This window comes from Myodes glareolus, chromosome 4 (assembly GCF_982192425.1).
Source record: "Myodes glareolus chromosome 4, mMyoGla1.1, whole genome shotgun sequence".
Lineage (NCBI taxonomy): Eukaryota > Metazoa > Chordata > Mammalia > Rodentia > Cricetidae > Myodes > Myodes glareolus.
The window spans coordinates 43250648-43268578 of record NC_142029.1 but is presented as its reverse complement, the minus strand read 5'-3'; the positions used below and the strand labels follow the sequence as shown (position 1 = coordinate 43268578).

The 17931-nt window shown below is 38.5% G+C and overlaps 1 protein-coding gene across 2 annotated transcripts in view; it reads right to left on the bottom strand.

The window, feature by feature from the left end:
* Positions 1 to 17931, bottom strand: part of Bckdhb (branched chain keto acid dehydrogenase E1 subunit beta) — a 185155-nt gene that overhangs the window by 43547 nt on the left and 123677 nt on the right. For both annotated transcript variants that reach the window (XM_048435762.3, XM_087905446.1), the window contains exon 9: positions 11013 to 11099. In XM_048435762.3, the coding sequence (XP_048291719.3) occupies positions 11013 to 11099 (87 nt within the window). The remainder of the gene's footprint in view (positions 1 to 11012; positions 11100 to 17931) is intronic.

Below are 17931 nucleotides of genomic sequence, written 5' to 3'. Positions count from 1 at the left end.
AAACACAGGCGTCGCTCTGACTTATCTCAACGAGGGGCCTCATCACAACTGTGGATGCTTCGGATCTGGATTTGGAAGTGTGAGGCACACAGAGCATTCTTTAAACAGAAAGATTCTGAATACCTTTAAAAATAGTCTAAGTTAGCCGGGCAGTGGTGGTGCAGACCTTTAATCCCAGCACCTGAGAGGCAGGGGCAGGCGGATCTCTGTGAGTTTGAGGTCAGCCTGGTCTGGCAAGTGAGTTTCAGGACAGCCAGGACTACACAGAAAGACCTATTTGAAAAACAAACAAACAAAAAAACCGAGTTATACTTTTCAATTCTCTTTCTATTTAAAAATATGCATTATTTGTACACATCACAGCTCACATATGGAGGGGAGAGAAAAACGAGAAAAACTCTGTGAAGTCTTTCTCTCCTCCTCTAGGTCAGTTCTAGGACGGCAGTTGGGTCATCAGGTCTGTGTGGCATGTGCCTCTGCCTACTGAGACCTGTCACTAGCCCTGAATTATACTTTTTATCGAATAACTTTAAGACAATTAGAGATTTCTTGTGTACCCTGGGACATGAAACTATTTTAATTAGCTAATATCAGTATCCAATTCCTCTGAAAGGACTTAAATTGGAAAAGCACGGCTCTCCAAAATGCATTAAGAAATAAAATCAAGTCTACAGAACTTGAAAAAGAAAAATCAAGGCAGTCAACATTTCTCAATCAAATGCAATTTTTCAGACATTTCTGCAAATAAAAATATTATTTTGAATATTTGCATTAGTACTGAAAATCAAAAGAATAGTAAACCATTTGGTTAATGTTCGTAGCCTTCATTTTCGACTATTTGCTATTTATTGTTTTTTTTGCAATAAGTACTGACTTAGTGTTTAAAGGATAGCAGGAAATTCATTAGCAGAACTTAATCTCTAATTTAAACATATTTCTGGTGAGCACAAATTCCCTCGTGAAAGGAGATGATGGCCCTTACAATCATACAGGGACTACCTTGAGCTATACGTTGAATAAAAGTACCAAATCGAAATAATCTTCCAACATTGCAAACGTTACTGTCTACCAAGAGGCAAGACAAACAGAAAATTCGCTGTTTTGTTGGGAAGCACAGCCAGCCTGAACAAGAAGTAAGCATGCAAGGCTGGCAACCCCTGCCTAGCATAGCTTGGAGAATTTACTATGCTGCTTCACTTTTGCCTAACATGTTGTGCAAAGAAGACAACAGGATTGACCAGATCATATAGATGCATCCTGTAATGTTTATCATTTACAAAATTTTACATGAATTTATTGTAGTTTGGAAAAAAATGACTTTTTTATTTTTTATGTAGATTATGTAAATGTAGAGTTATTTTATTTTATGTGTTTTGCCTACATATCGGTCCGTGCATCACATGCCTGCCTAGTGTCCACAGGGGTCAGAAGAGAGCATCCTGGAATCAGAGTTACAGATGGGTGTGAACCATCACGTAGCTGCTCAGAACCAAACCCAAGTCTTCTGTTCGATCAACAAATGATCTTCAGTGCTAATATTTTAAATGAAGTCTTATATTCAACATGTAGAAAATATAAGAGATCATTCCATTCCAAATAAGGAAGTAAAATCATGATGGTGAACGCTGGATATGTGACTGGGTTTAGAATCACCTATAAGACTGTGAGACACTCCCAGGGACATCTGAGAGGGCACATGCAGCTTAGCTGTGGTGGGAAGACCGATGGTGTGCAGCCCTGTCCAGACGGATGGGGCCCTGGATGATGGAAAATGTGAAAAATGAAAAAAACAAAAGCACAGCAGCTTTTCCCCTCTCAGCTTTCTGGCCTGCATTACATGGAGGCTCTCGTCTTAATTCCTTCCTTCTGCCATGATCTCCTGCCCAAGTATGTGGACTAAGCCAACCAGAAACCAAACCCTCAAAAACAGTGGTTCTCAAATCTGTGGATCACAACCCCATTTGGGGTCACATGTCAGATATCCTGAACACCAGATATTTACATTACGATTCATAACAGTCGCAAATTTACAGTTATGAAGTAGCAACAAAGACAATTTTATGCTTGGGGATCACCATAAACACGAGGAACCAACTGGGTTGTAGTATTAGGAAGGCTGAGGACCACTGCTCTAAAACCATAAGCCAAGACAAACATCCTTCATTAGTTCTGTTGGGCATTTTGGTCATAATGACAAGGAAACTAACCTATAAAGAAATATTCTAAATCATTTCTAATTTTCCTCAAGGATACAAACTAGATTTTTTTAAGGACACTAACACTAGGTGAAACATATAACTCTTTGGGTATTAAAAGAACTATATAAAGGTACCAATTTATAAAAGTCACTATAGCTAATGACATATAATGACCCCCTCCCAATAACTGATTTTCCTAGCCTGTGAAACTTCAGTGACAAACACATGAATACAAATGCTTCCCTTAGACTCGCCAGAGACAGAGAAGGAAAAAAGCTCCTGCAGTTTATCATGAAAAAACTGCTGAAAGGGTCACAGAGTAGGCAGTTGAAGCACAGCTGCCCATAACGTCAAGAGTCCACTCCCCAGTTTACAAACACATGCCACAGTGAATTTTTGCTCGATGGAGTGGTGATGTAAACATAAGCCGCTCTCCTGCCATTTTGTCCTAACAGAATTTTTAGGTGCGGCATAAGCCAGCAAGAACATCACTCATCTTCAAACAAATTTGCCAAGCATGACGCTGGGACACAAACAATTCATTGACATCATTTACTGAGTGTGTGCTTAAATGCCCTCCATGGCTCCGAGCGCCAGATTTGCTGAAGGGAGCAAAGAGGCCCTCTCTTTTAAACTCAGGAAGTTTGACGCCCATAAACTCCACAACATATTACGAAGATCATAAATTAGGATAAGATCAAACTGGCTTCATTCCACGGATGGACAGATGGTTAACATATCTGAGCTAATCAGAATAATACACCATATACACAGAACCAAGCCCCTGCATTACAATATTGTCCCAACTGATGCAGGAAAAAAAAAAAAACTTTGACAAAATCCAACATGCCTTTAACATAAACGCTCTAAATATTCTAGAAATAAGAGGAGGATTCCCCAATATAATAAAGGCTATTTATGACAGACCTACAGTCAACACCGTACTGACCACAGGAAAAACAGGAAGTTATTTGTATTTTTTTAGAAAATTCTCCCGTTAGTAGCTGCTATTTCCCACCTTTTTCTTTTAGGTTTTACAGCTTTCTGAGGTCATTTAGAATTACTGGGGGAATACAAGAGGAAGACGAATCTGAGAGATATTACAAGTTTGATTCCATGAGCTGGCAGGCAAGGGGAGAAGGCAGTGACTATGAGAAGTTAATGAGGTTGCCAGGGAGGATTCACATCAAGAAATAGCCTTCTTTGCGAAGCAAATAGCATCACAGGATTAAGTCTATTTCTAAGCCCAGTAATCCTTCCTTTTCCACACAGAATGCTCTAAATCGCCCAGTGGATGTCCCAAATCACAACAGCAGCAAGTCACAATGTGCCGTCTGCCCTCTATATGGATACCTTTGACAGAGCTTGACTCCTCGCCTGTCTACAGTGACATGTACGATAACATCTTGATCATATGGTGAAATAATTCCAGCAATATCCTGTAATAAAATCCCAGCATGACTACCACTGAACTCTGAGGGCACTATTACATGAAGCAAGGCTTACTTAAACAAAAGAGAAGGGCAGAAACGACAGAGCAGAGGGAGTGATGCCCCTCACCTCTCTCCTTACTGAAACACTAATCTGTATTTGTGTTTAAGTCTTTATTTGTCAGCAGGCCACACCCCATCAATAAACCTAAGGTGCACTTTCTTTTGACCCCTAGACACTCAACCAACCTCTGCAGTCCTTGCCTCAAGCCTTTCTCTTGAGTTGAGTCTCTCTTTCAAATCCATTCTCCTACTCTCTAAAACCCACTTTTCTTACCAATCCTACCTCGAAGTTGTTGGTTTGAAGACTGGCAAATCCCTCAATTAGATTATGGAGATAGTATTGTGTTGTCTTTTTTTTTTAAATGAACCTTCCCAATCTACCTTTTCTAACTGAAAAATTCATGTTAGTCCCCTGCTTGAAATCTTTTAATTATATGCCACTGCATTAAATGACAACAGCAAGCACTATTTTTTACTTCCTACAATTCCTATTTGCCAAGAAGTTTATGAAGTGTATTTTATGTATATTACATGAGAAAATTGGAATTAGTATGCAGGTGATCGATGTCAGTTCTGTGATTTCTGCCATACAGGGTCTTTATTATTGTGTTTAAGGGTCTCTGGGTTCTAAATCCTACTTGTCAACCCTTACCTCATGCTATAGCCTTTCATATTATTCTCTAGCCGTTCTTGTCCCTAGACTTGTAGCCTCCTCCACCCAGATTGGATCCTTCTTCATTTCCAGGGTCATGTTCACCCTCAGGCAACATTAGCTACCACATATCAATTACAGAGCCAAAGAGTCGACAATCTTACAGTGATCTGGTTGACTGTATCGGACTGTATTTTATAGCGGGTCACTGTTTACCATCTGTTCCTTTTAATAAATTCAAAGTGTCTAAATGCAAGTACTCCATGTCTCACAGCAATGCCCATATTAAGGCATTGCCTAAAATATTGAAAACAAAAACAAAAACCTTATAGGAATGAGTTATCACTCAAGAAATGGTCGGTGCTCCAGCACATAAGAAATAGTCAGGGCAACCAATACATGGGGGTCACACAAATATACAGGAAGCCTAACTTGACCAACTTTAAGCAATGAAGGTTTTTGCACAAGTAACTTACTGCTGCAATACAAGATAGTCCTTGGAGCTTTTCAAGCAGAGGGTGGGCAAATTGATATTTTGAAAAAATAAAGAGTAAAATATGATAAGGGGTAAGAGGTTGGAGACAAAGAAGAAAAAGTCCACAAGAAGCTTTGGGAAGCAAGTATTCACAGCGAGAGAAGCTGATTTCCATAAGCTAAAAAATACCCCACCTTCACTGCTCCCTGTTCTCACTGTTTCCTGTTAATTCCTTCCACAAAAATCATTTTATTATAATTTGTATCATCTGAAAAATTAGCATGGAAAAGGAAATTATGTCTAAAGCTTAACAGTAGGTCAGAGACGAAGGTTCCAAGAACAGCCATGCAAACAAAGACTGCCCCCCTCCCCCAAAATAGAGGGAAAGCAGGGAAGGCAGGTGGTGGATACTGAGTACAGAAGACAGAGAGGGAGAAATGGGCCAGAGTACAATAGGGGCTTCATTCCAGATACTTAGGAGCAGACCATCGTCCACAGTGCGACCTGGGGAGATCCAGATGGGACCATTGGACCGCTCGCTATCTGTGGCCACAGAAGCCATTCACAAAAAGTACTCAACAGGCTTTGGTGCGAATGCTCTTTACAAAGTCCAGCTCAAGTTCCTGTTTCTTCTTCTCTGAGAACTACTTTCTGGTTGTATCCCCATTAATGGAAGAATTGGCCCACCTCTGAGGGTCACCAATCCCATTCATGAGGGACTACCCTCATGACCTAATAACATTCTAAATGTCTGACATCCTAATGCAATCACTTTGTGTCTATGACATCTACATAAGAATCCTGTGGGAGCCGGGTGGTGGTGGAACATGCCTTTAATCCCAACAGAGGCGGAGGGAAGTGGACTTCTGTGAGTCTGAGGCTAGCCTGGACTACAAGAGCTAGTTCCAAGATAGCTAGGGCAAAACAACAACAACAACAAAACCAAAAACACCCAACAACAAAAAAACACCACTGTGGGAACACAAGCATCAAGTAAAAGCTGGGCTTGGCTGCAGTCCCCTCTGTGCTGGAGAAGGGAGACAACGCCTGAGGCTGTCAGTTGTTTCAAAACAGATCTTCTGCATGGAGCTTTTAAGGGTTTGTATTTTTACATATAATACATAAAATTTCTATTTTTATTTTTCTGTTCTCCAGCACACTTTTCATTCATATTTAAGAAATATATATAATATGTATATATATTTAAATGTGAAAATGTGAAATAATATGCATATATTTTTATATGTATATATATATGATGTGATATGATTACATGTCACACACATAATTTAAAAAACAGAAACAAAAACAAAACCTAGCTCACAGTCAAACATTATATGCTGACCCGTTATCTTAGGGCTCCATCTTATAGCAATGAAGTACAATTCCCCTGACTGCTTCATTTGTTACTAACATGTTGTTAATAAACACTTTGTTTTAAATTGAAATGACAAAGTTGTAGTAAACTCATCAAATTAGTGTCTTGATAACTCTTAATTGATCAATATGATAGCTACATCTACCACAGTGGCAAAAACTCAAAATCCTTTAGGATCTGTTCTCTCTTTCATACTGAGAAGCTTAAATATCGTTATTTATATATTTGGTAGTAATGGCTTTACATGGGGAAACATTGCCAAATCAACCTTTACAACATGGAACAGTAAGAAAAGCGAAACTCCTTCTGTGAAAAGCTATGAAACTTTCCTTTCACACAATGATTCACGGGGGCTCTATAAAAACCCTCTCAAAAGATCAGAACCCAACCACATTACAAAGTGTGTGTGAGAGAGAGAGAAAAGGAGAGGGTGTGTGTGTGCGCGCGCGTGTGTGAGACAGTTCATATCCTCAGCAAGGAGACCGCACAGAAAGGATAAAACAATGGTGTGGAAAGTTCCCATCCTCCCCAGTTGGACTCTCGGTTGTGGAGTTATTGCTTCCATGTGTTTAAAAAAGAAAAAAAAAAGGAGAGAGAACGAAACCTTTAAGGAACCACAATCCCTAAAATTATTGGCGCCCTTATTGAGTATTGAATCCAGAGGGAGGATAAAACTATCTTTTATGGTCACACAATTAGATCAGAGTCAAGGATCTGTCATTATGGGACTGCGCGGGAAGCTAATAGTAAAGGCTGCTTTTCAGGATCTTTACAGAAATCGCACTATGCATCCAAAGCTGTGAGAGTGCCCCCGACTACGGGGTCTTAACATTTAAATGTGTAATTACTGTGCTGGGCACCAGATTCACAAATATAAAATATAACGTAATTGGGGGGGGGATTAAAGGGATGAAGTTAACGCTTTTTTTTTGTACAGTAAAGATATTGTTTTTGAAAATCTGTGGTTATACAAAGCTGAGGAACATAAGCACGACATAAACTCATTTTCTGAAAAGAATGAAATTGTGGCTCCATGCCACAACAAAGGGGGTCAATGAATTACCTAAAATATATTGTCTGTGTACTTTTTTACATGCCGGGATTCAAATGTAAGATATCCAGGCTTTGAGGGTTAACGCGTGTCAAAGGAAAGGCAAGGGCGGAAAAGTTCCCGCACCCCAAAGTGAGAACAGATGGGGATGTAGAAGTCGATGGAAGGAGACAGTGATATTCTGAAGGAAGAACCACGAACTCTCTCCCAGAGGGTAACAAGCATACCAGACCTCAGCTTCTTCCTCCTACTTAACTTCCAAATTAAATCCAATATTTTTGAATAAATATTTTTCTTTAATTCTTATCAGTGTTTTTCGTTACATAGAAATTTTAGAATAGACCATTAATAAATGTGTGGATGATTTCTATAGACTCAACATAAGGTCGTCACTTCTCTGAATTTAGCATTATTACACAATAAAATTATTTATAATGATGTCCTATATGAAGAAGAAAAAACAGCTCTAAAGAGATTGAAGATGTGGACTCCAAACATCTTGCCTGATCGAAAAGCCATCTGCTATAAATTAAAGTTGTGTAAATAAATTAGGACTATATTTCATATTCATTCTTCTCATATTTTATTTGTATAAGTAAAATAATCTTTCCATAGTAATGCCAACAATACCATGATACTGTTAAGGTGTTCTTCTGTCAGATATTTAATTTTTGTAGCATACTCTGGTGTTTCTAATAAAATCAATTATAAAACTTAAGTTATTTTTGTGTGATATGAAATTCTCGGTTTTCTTTTTACTATGGGTAATAACTGATATATAAATAAAACATTTTCAGATTGCTAAGAGTTTTCATATTTCTGCATACTTAAAGACAGTAATTTTACTATTTTATAATTGCTCTCTTAAGGCATTGTTTTGTAAGAAATTTTCCAGAATTAGCCATGAGTTTATAAAAAGCTGCCACGTATGTTCCACATAATAACATGTGATGCAATGCTGTAACTTAACCATTTTATATAAAACTTAAGATTCTTTGATACGATGAGAGCCAGACACTTGAGCATGAAGTGACCAAACCCAGAGCTCATTATTGTCCACAGTCTCAAGCGGCGTCCCCTAACAATGGGGAAAACATTTTCCTTGGACATTTCCTTCTTCTGCCCAGAAAATTGACTTTCAATTCCATAACCCTATTTCATCCTTCCTAACCTTACAAGGTCCAAACATCAAAAAGAAATGCAGGCATATGAATCACGCCACGTGTTGAAAGCAGCTTTAACTCACTTCAGTGACTTCATTTAAAACAACCCACAGCACCGGCAACCTGATCCAGGTTTCCCAGGCGGGAGGCTGAAGAGCGTCCACCCCATTTAGCTGGACGTGTGCATAAAACAATTGTAAAACCACTCCGACTTATTTTTACACTTGATCTTAGCCAAAAGGCCGAGAGCAATTCGACTTGTTTTTAAATATTACTCTGAAAAAGGAAAAAGTCCACATCTCTAGCTTCCTTTCTGTTAATCTTCTTTACCAATAAATAGGTAAAAACAATAAAAGGCAAACACACCCATCAAGACTTATTTAGATTCATTTTCTGGATTCTGTGTTTATGCAAATAAAGCTTGAATTAAGACAAAACAAAATTCTAATTAGCTAAACCGTTAAATGCAAATCCCTTATAAATTTATCAATATTACCTAATTCACCTTGTCATTCACTAGTTGAATGATTTCTCTATAAAAACAGACAATTTTATAATGAATTCAAAATTTCAATGTTCCTCTTGGGACTGATGAACTCTAAGAAAAGATTGCATATTTATTCTCTGAGCATTGACTCAAAATTTCTGTGCTAGTTCAAGATTTTTCCCGTCTTTATAAACCTGTCAGTCAAAGCATTTTAGCGATGAACAAGCATCTGGTGAAAAGGGAACCAATGGAGGCTATTAAGTTTCAGGTGCCAGTGAACACCTAAGGAGCTGGGGTCAATCTGTGAGCGTCGGGGTGTGGTGTAAGCTGCCTTGTCTTGGGGCGTTCATGCTATGATACAAATCCGATTGCACAGTGGGTACGCTCTCTGTCAGCTTTCACCACCGTGAATCATCCCACATTTGCAGGACCCGACTGTGACACATTCTTCGTGATTTTGGGGGTTGGCAAGCTGCAATGGCCATGTTGTTAAACTCCTAACCCTATGTTTCTGAAATGAAGATTTGCTAATGTATTCTTGGGGCTGGAGAGTCATTTTTCCATAAACATGAGACCACATATTATTCAAAATAAGGAGACACCAGATTAGATCATCTTTCTAAGTCCATTCCAGTCTGAAAACTGTATTAGACTCCACAGCCGCCGACCAATAGAGATCACATTTGAAAAGCAAGCTCAGAGGAAGAAATCTTTCCAAAGACACACAAATTCTAAGCTCCACTACCTTCTAGTAGTTTTCCTTGTACAATTATATGCAAATTACATTTGGTATAAGCCATGAGCTTATTATCCAAACAGCGGGTTTGTCAGGGTTCCTATCGGCGGCAATCACTCTGTTCCTGGAGGCTTCAGTACACTACAGAGTTATCAGGAGTCAGAAAATCCAGTTTCTCTTGCCAGTTCTGCCTCTGGCTTGAAACAACATCTTGGTATTACAGTGACTATTCCTGCAGCCTTATTTTTAAAAGATTTGGTACATTCTATCACTCAATAATTAGTGTATAATGCAAACCGAGTATTCATGACACTCAAATGGTATTAGGTAAACAGGAAAACAAAAATTGACAAAACTCAAGTATTCACGTTTTGCAGCCTTTCCGTAGCTACAGAAGACGAACGGCTTCATTCCCACTGAATACAGCGATTACTTAGATCTATTTTTAGAATATTTTGTTCAAATCTGCTTCACAGTATTCTTTTAAAACAATCTATGTAATTTAACTAACTAGCACATAAACTATTTTATTGGAAAAAGTCATTTGCTGATTAAAAATTTAAAATGAATTTGCAGCATTATTCTTTCACCGTAACTTCTATGAAACTATAACCCTTATGCATTTTCTACAGAGATGTATTTTAGTAATTAAAGAATCATGGTATCAGAAAAAAGAAGAAAAGCATTTAAACGATAAACACATTCTGAGTTTAAAATGCATATGGTATACATTTTAATTACTTTTAAATTTAAAAAATAAGGAAAAGTACAATTCCTTCACATTGTACATATTTATGATATATATACAAATAGAAAGATTTTAAGTGTAAATCCTTTTGAAATGAAGTTTATGGGGCTTTCCCCTGTTACCCGGTATCTCAAGTGAACACTTTAAAAATGAAAGTATTTATATTATTCCTCAAGTACTTCAGACAATACCCCACAAATTGATTACTAATTAAACTGATAAATACTTTTTGAAATTAGCTGCTTTTGACAGGTTTAAGGGTGAGTACTATGAATTTCTGAGATGACTTTCATAACCAACTTATTTCAGAACAACATTAAGCTTTATTCCGAAGAAGACTGGGTTGATATTGAAAAGAGGTCCCTTCTCCTGTTAAGGTAGCAAACACAACTTATTTTATTCATCTCAAGTTTTTCTTCTTTCATAAAGGATTTTTCCACTATGATTAATTTAAATTGTATTATCTAGAGATATAATCACACCATGAGTTCAAAGACAGTACAGCCCTGATGGGAGGAAATGCTCATATTCCAAAAGTTCATACTTTGGAATTTGGCGATAAGCAAGCTTTCCTTCTGGAGTAGATGCACAGAACTGCACAGATGTTACAGTTGGCATCGTGGTACTCTACCTGGACTGTGGAGCTGATCTCGGAAGCAAAGCCGCCTGTCAATGGAGCCTCGTGACTGATCAGCAGTCGCCCTGTTTTGATCACAGACTGTGAGAGACAAAAGTGGAACATGATGTTGAAGAGAATACATATTTTAAGCATATGATGGCATTTTAATTCACTAATAAAAACAAATTGCTTAAATTCCATATTTAAATAAAAAGCAGTGAGTTGATTTTATGCTTAGTAAGCTACTACAAATGACTTTCAATTGGGCAGGCTTTTACACTGTCAAGAAATTTTAATGTAGCTTATAATCTTAGCATGAAAGAAAAATTAGATTTATAACTCCAGGTAATATATAATTTAAAACACATGCCTTCTTTATAGGAGTTTTTTTGTTGTTGTTATAAGTGGATAACTGTTTCATAAGTCCATATCTTGGTATGATTTTTTTCCATCTTTTTACTTTAAGACTCGAAATGCTTTTTTGGTTGGGGGCATATGACATGCAAATACAGACAATAGTCTGAAGAAATACTGGTTGTGAAAAAGGGAGAATGCAAAAACAGCATGAAAACACCATTGTGAGGAAAGAGACAAGCCAGTGCAACCTTGAGGGACTTGCCAGTAGCAAACCACTCTGAAAATGAGGGCTTACAGCCGTCTTCATAGTGAGCACTGAAATCTGGTTAATTTCAACACAAAAAGTGTCACAATGATGTAATCTCAGTGGCTCCCAATAGGCACAATAGACTAGGTACAAACACATCTAAGGGTGTGGCTACAATACACAGCAGGATGCAGCTTTGTTGGGAGGAAAAACGACTGAAATAGACAAGTTATTGCTTAAAATACATTAAACCATATTAGCAGAGAAGAGGTGAATTCTTCTCTAAATTGCTATCAATGTTACTACCCCGTTTTTAAAAAACTTATTTTATTAATTTTAAATGAAATCTTCAAGCAAAAGATATACGTCTAAAAGAAAAGGTTTCACTCAATCTGGGAGATTCTAGTTTAGACTTCAAAGAATGGCAGCAGCCTCAGCCAGCAGGTGTTAAACCTCACGACCTGGGCAGGACCCACAACCAAAATAAATCACTGTAGTAATTAAGTAGTGACTGAAGAACATGAAAAGGTAAGAATACCATTAAAAAACAAAAATAAAAACAAACAAACAAAAACTACCACCTCCGGTGATTTGACAGCCTGAAGAACTGGCATTTGACTTTCTACGGATGCAGTAATTTGACATTTTTAAAAATCACAAATACTTCAGTGTGCCATGCGAGAAACGATAGCATACAAACATTCTATAATCAAGGCAAAAAAAATAAATAAATGTTTTCAAAATATCCTCTAAGAAATTTTTCTGTCTTGATTAAACAGCTTGAACAAGCCATTGCTGGGCAGGACTCTGTGAAAGCTCAGTCATGCAGAACACTGCTGGTATAACAAGACCAATGAAGCAGCTAATGCCATCCAAGCTAAATGGTGTAGATTAATGTCTAAGAGGTCAGAAGGACAGGCTTCTCTAAACATGCTGCTCTTATCCTACAACTCATAAAATGTGCTAGTCCTTTGTAACTCAGGTTTGGACCTATCCAAATGACAACATTTAGAATGAATATTGAAATCCAACAAGCAATCAGGGCATACAGTCTATGGTTCCAGCAACCTAAAGACCCAAAACTCTAGGTGGGGAAAAGAGGGAGAGGATAGATAGAAAAATAGATAGATAGAAGGATGGATAGGCAGACAGACAGACAGACAGACAGACAGACAGATACTTTCTAACTCCGACAATTCAAGCAGTATAATATGCAAGTACACAGAACCAAGACCTTCTGAGCGCTGTTCAGGAGGAAAATGGCTACACAGATGGAGGTCCACACCATAGAGTACTCTGGAGCCATAAAAAAATTCGACAACACGGAAAGATGTCCAAAGATAATTAGAAAAATAAGCAACTTGAAGGACGACAGCTCATTTTTATGAAAGCTGATGAGACATACCCTTTTAAACGTATACATGATTAGAAATATTCCTTCTATGTGATCAGAAACTGTTTCTCCTAAGAAATGGTTGTTAAGGGATTCTAAATATTATCTTACATTATTGAAAGCATTCTCCATAAGACTAAATTTTTAAAAAAAGAAAAGCCCATAAATTAATGCTAAGTTGACAAATCACTATAGTCATAATCTCAAGAAGCAGAACCATTTTAAATAATATCTTAGGATTTCTTTCAAAAATAGAGGAACCCTTGGGTCATAGACTGCAGGAGCAAATAGCCACAATAAAACCACTGGAAGCCAACCTCTACCTGCCACCATCTTACAGGACTGTCCATGCAGAACCTTTATGGTGTTTCTTGCTGAGACTTCAAGACAATGTATCCCAGACAGAATGATAAATAGCCCATTGGTGTGAGAAGGTCAAGCCTAATATCTCTGTCTGTGCCTAACATAGCAATATGCTGTCATTCTCAGATATCGAATATTGCTATCAGAACTGTAGAAGAAAGTCCAGAAATTCCTGAAATGCCAATCTAGAGGCAGACGAAACAGAATGCAACTTTACTCTGGATGTGTGGAGATGACCGCTTGCACTCTTACAAGTCAAAGAGAGCATGCAAAGAAGAGGTATACAGAAGTACTTATTAGAACCACAAGTATTATAGACACTACTGGGGCCCCTGCTCTGAGTCACAGATTTTGTGTCCACTATTTTATTTAATTTGGAAAGTTCTCAAGTTTCCTTTTTTATGCTTAAAAATATCTGTGATCCTTGAAAAAGCATTTACGTGCATAAAATAAAGAAGAAACACTGTGATTTTCATCCACAGTCTCTAGGAATTGATATCTATTTGATTGTCTGCATATAGTCCAATCGTTTCATGAGGCAGAGCAGAAACTCAATGTGGCGTATGCTTTTCATCCTTCACATTTTCAGTTGGCTAACACTCGCAAGTTTCTTTCTATTCCATTTTATTATTTTCTACTTTATTAATATTTTAATCAATATTAAAATCACTCCAAATTTATGAAACAGAATTCTATTATTTGTGGTTCAATTAAATATCTGTGAAAATCAAGTTCAGTTTTCAGTGATCATAAACATACCTAGTCACACTTTAAAGCATGTAAGTGCCTAGAAATCTCTTCACAAAGTTGGCACTTTCCTGAACCCCCTTAAAATTAGTATGGTAGTTGCTACCAGCTTTTCAATAATATAACATTATTAAAATAGAATAATATAATAATAATAATAAATAGACATAAATGCTAATACTTTGCTCTAAAGAAAGAGATACTTAAAGTTTTAAGATGTCAAGTTCCCATCTGAGAGAAGTACTTCTTCGTTTAAAAAAAAAAAAGGATTTAAACAACTTTTTAATATGAAAGCTAAATCAATCAAAGCCAGGAAAAATCACATAGGCTGGATTTTCCAGTTCCTGCTTCCCCAACTTTGTACCACTAAGAACTGCCCCTGGATTACGGTCTATGGCACATGGGGCACCGCTGAGCCAGAGGCGAAAAATGGTACCAGCCAAGGCTAAGCCAATTAAATAATAGGATGGTGAAAAGCTTCTCTGCGCTTTTCTCCATATTCCAAAATCCGGAAACTCTGCTCCTCACCTGTTAAAACCTTAATGCTACCCCCCCGCCAAGGTTACTGACCACTTCAAGGATCTTCCACCACACACCAGCAGCCTCCTGTCACAGGGGAGGGAAGCAAAATGGGGACAAGGAAGGACACAGATAAATTTTAATGGAGACCTGGTTTGGGATTTATGACATTTCCTCCACCTGTTATGCTCACCCTAAGCGTCACAGAAATGATGAGAAGCTAAGTTTATCTATACATGACAGCTAACACAATTGATCTGAATATGGGAGACACTCCAGCAACCCAGATCAAACTCTACAAAAACAAATGTTTAAAGATATTGCATATGTCATCTTTGTACATTTATACTATCACAAAATCCATTTTAAAGTAACATCAAAATACACTTCAGCACACCCTGCAAGGGTTTGAAGTAAAACTCCAAATTAATGGAATCTTAACATAGCTTTTATCTGTTGATTTAGAGCAATTTCTAGCAGTTAGAGTAAAGCATAAAATTCATACCTATATATACAGGGCCCCTGTGATGTGTCATACATGCCGGCTAATGTCACTTCAGCACAAGATACCAATCACTGCAGAGCTAAGCTGTACTCCACGAAAATGGTCACGCAGACGCTGGCTGCCCAAATGCTGGACATATGTTTTAGTGAACGTAGCCTTTAAAGATTTAACGCAATCCAACCGGGAAAACTATTAAGATGCCATTCCAGGGGAAAATGATACAGACAGGCAGACCATTAAGCTTATATATGCTTGGAAGTACAACACCAGCATTCAGAACGGTGTGTGCGTGCGTGTGTGTGTGTGTGTGTGTGTTATTTCTTATTCAAAATCTATAGCAACACTTCTCCCTAGAAACAATTCAATCCTAACCAGTAACAACGTGAACAAGATATTCAAGTTGGCAAGATGCAATAAGAATATAATATTCTGGAGAGGGAATTCATCAGTTTCTATGTAAAGATGAGGGCAGCAAACGAATCACCAAAGCCAGCCTTCCCCAGTCATCACAACAACTGGCAGAGTCACAACACATCTCACTTATGGAACACGTTACTCAGCAATTACACAATCTAAAATTTGTCAAAGACACGGTATCGATGAGCTTCAAATATCAATGGGAATGAATTAGGTAAGAATTTTGAAACATTTTCATGTGTAGTAGCCAAACACATCTCACAGGGAAAAAAAAACCCACAATTAGTCACAGGCTGACAAATGTATCACTGGATGCCTGGAAACCAATATTTATCAGCATGCCTGCTGCACACGACTGGCCCGCTGGCCAGTGTTCCACTGGAGAAAAACCAACACTAAAAAGAGCCATCGAGTGCTCCGGGGAGTTCTGAAAAGTCCATTTTGGCTAAGATAGTGCTGGCAGGGTTACAAATATTTAATAGTGTAGGAAAGTAGTGTAAGCGGAGACAAACTGCATCCCTGTGGCTTTGTCACCCCTGTGGGAAAGGAGGTAAAGGACCGAGCAGTGAACAATGGCAGCTGAATGATACACAGAGGGGGAAGACACGGGCATGCTCCCCCTTCCATGAACTGCTGTGAAAGTTCCAGATACTCTCCACGGTTCGCACTTTCCTCCATGATTTTTAAAATCATAGTGGAAATCCCAAAGAACTTTGGAAAATCGACTCAGATAAAATTACGAATGTCCATGATTCTAAAAGCTACTTCCCAATACTCAGAGTCAGCCTGCTGAGGCCGGATTGCCCTCTAATCCCCAAGCATATGAGCCCCAGCCTGTGAGAATGTCTACTTCTGCCCTCTCCTGAGAACCATCTCTCCAACTCTCTGTCTGGTCCCCACAACAAGCTGGACTGCTTCTGGCTGTAAACTCCATGGTACTATTTTTTTCAGATTATTATCAGATTTTTCCATCTGACAATGCTAGGACCTTTCATAAGGCCCAAACCAGGATATACGGCAAGCCTCAAAGAGCAGGACCCAGGCAGCACACATTGCTACCTCCCTCTTTAAAACATCACTTTTCTTTGCAACCCCCTGCAGCTGTCCTACCCAGCACACCAAGTTCTCGACACAAAGGCAGAACCTAGTGCGTAGCACATTATGTATTCAACTAGGCTGATATGCTCATTTCATGTTGCTTGGGAAGACATACATCTATTATTTAAGTATAGCAGTTTAAAATTTTTATTTAAGTGGGTTTTTTGTTTTTGTTCATTTTGTCTTTTACTTTTGAGAAATGTTCTTTTTTATTGAGGCTCTATTATATATATATATAATATATATAAATATATATATTATATTTATAGAGGCTTTATTTCACCCCCTCCAACAAGTATTATCTCGCTCATTCACCACCATGAAATTCACTATGTGATTTTCTGTCTCTAACTAAAATATGTAACACAGCGGCTGCTGGGTTTAAGGGTGTTCAGCATATTGTACTGTGTTGATTTTAAAAATATAAGCAGGGTGACACCCACTCTGAAGCCTACAATGGTCTTATCTCACAGCAAGGACTCCTGCTGTTATACAAGCAGTGAAAGGGAACCCTGAAAACAAACGTCCAAAGGTCCTAATCTGGCGGGAGAATTGTCTGTTTTCTGTCAATCATATTTTAATAAAATGCTGATTGGCCAGGCAGGCAGTATAGGCGGGAAAGCCAGACAGGAAGTAGGGGTGGAGCAAAGAGACTGGGAGTATTCTGGAAGTAGAAACTCTCTCAGCATTCCTGCACAGACCACCGAAGAGGCAACATGTAAGCTGTCACACTGAGAAAGGTACTGAGCCCATGTGGCTAAAATAGATAAGGATAATGGGGTAATATATGTTATAAGAGTTAACAAGAAGCCTGACCTAATGGGCCAATCAGTTTATAACCTTATGGAGTCTTGTGTGTGATTTTCTTTGTTGCTTGCCGGCTGTTGGGGTACTGGGAGGGACAGATTACCCCAACAAGCCGGCCCTCATGCTACAGATGGCGCCCACGTGGATAACTGCATCCACAGAAAGCCTGAGAAAGTTTGGGAAAGAATGGAGTAAAGCATGTTTTCTTGGTGGCAGCAATTTCTCGGGTCTGCTCTGCTTGCTAGAGGCAAGCAAGGCTTTCATCTAAGAGAGGCTTCCTGACTCAGCTTTAGCTGCAAAACTTTGTGGCTCTTTTAAGAGGTCCTGCCACAAAACACTTAAACGTTGATGAAAAGCTGAACGCACGCTTTTCAGTTTTCAGCCATAGCAGGAAAAAAGCTGTGCTGCTCTAAAATGCCGGTTTTCTGGGCCGTCCTGCCAGGGCAAACTCTGACTCTTTCAGGCAGGCAGTCCGACT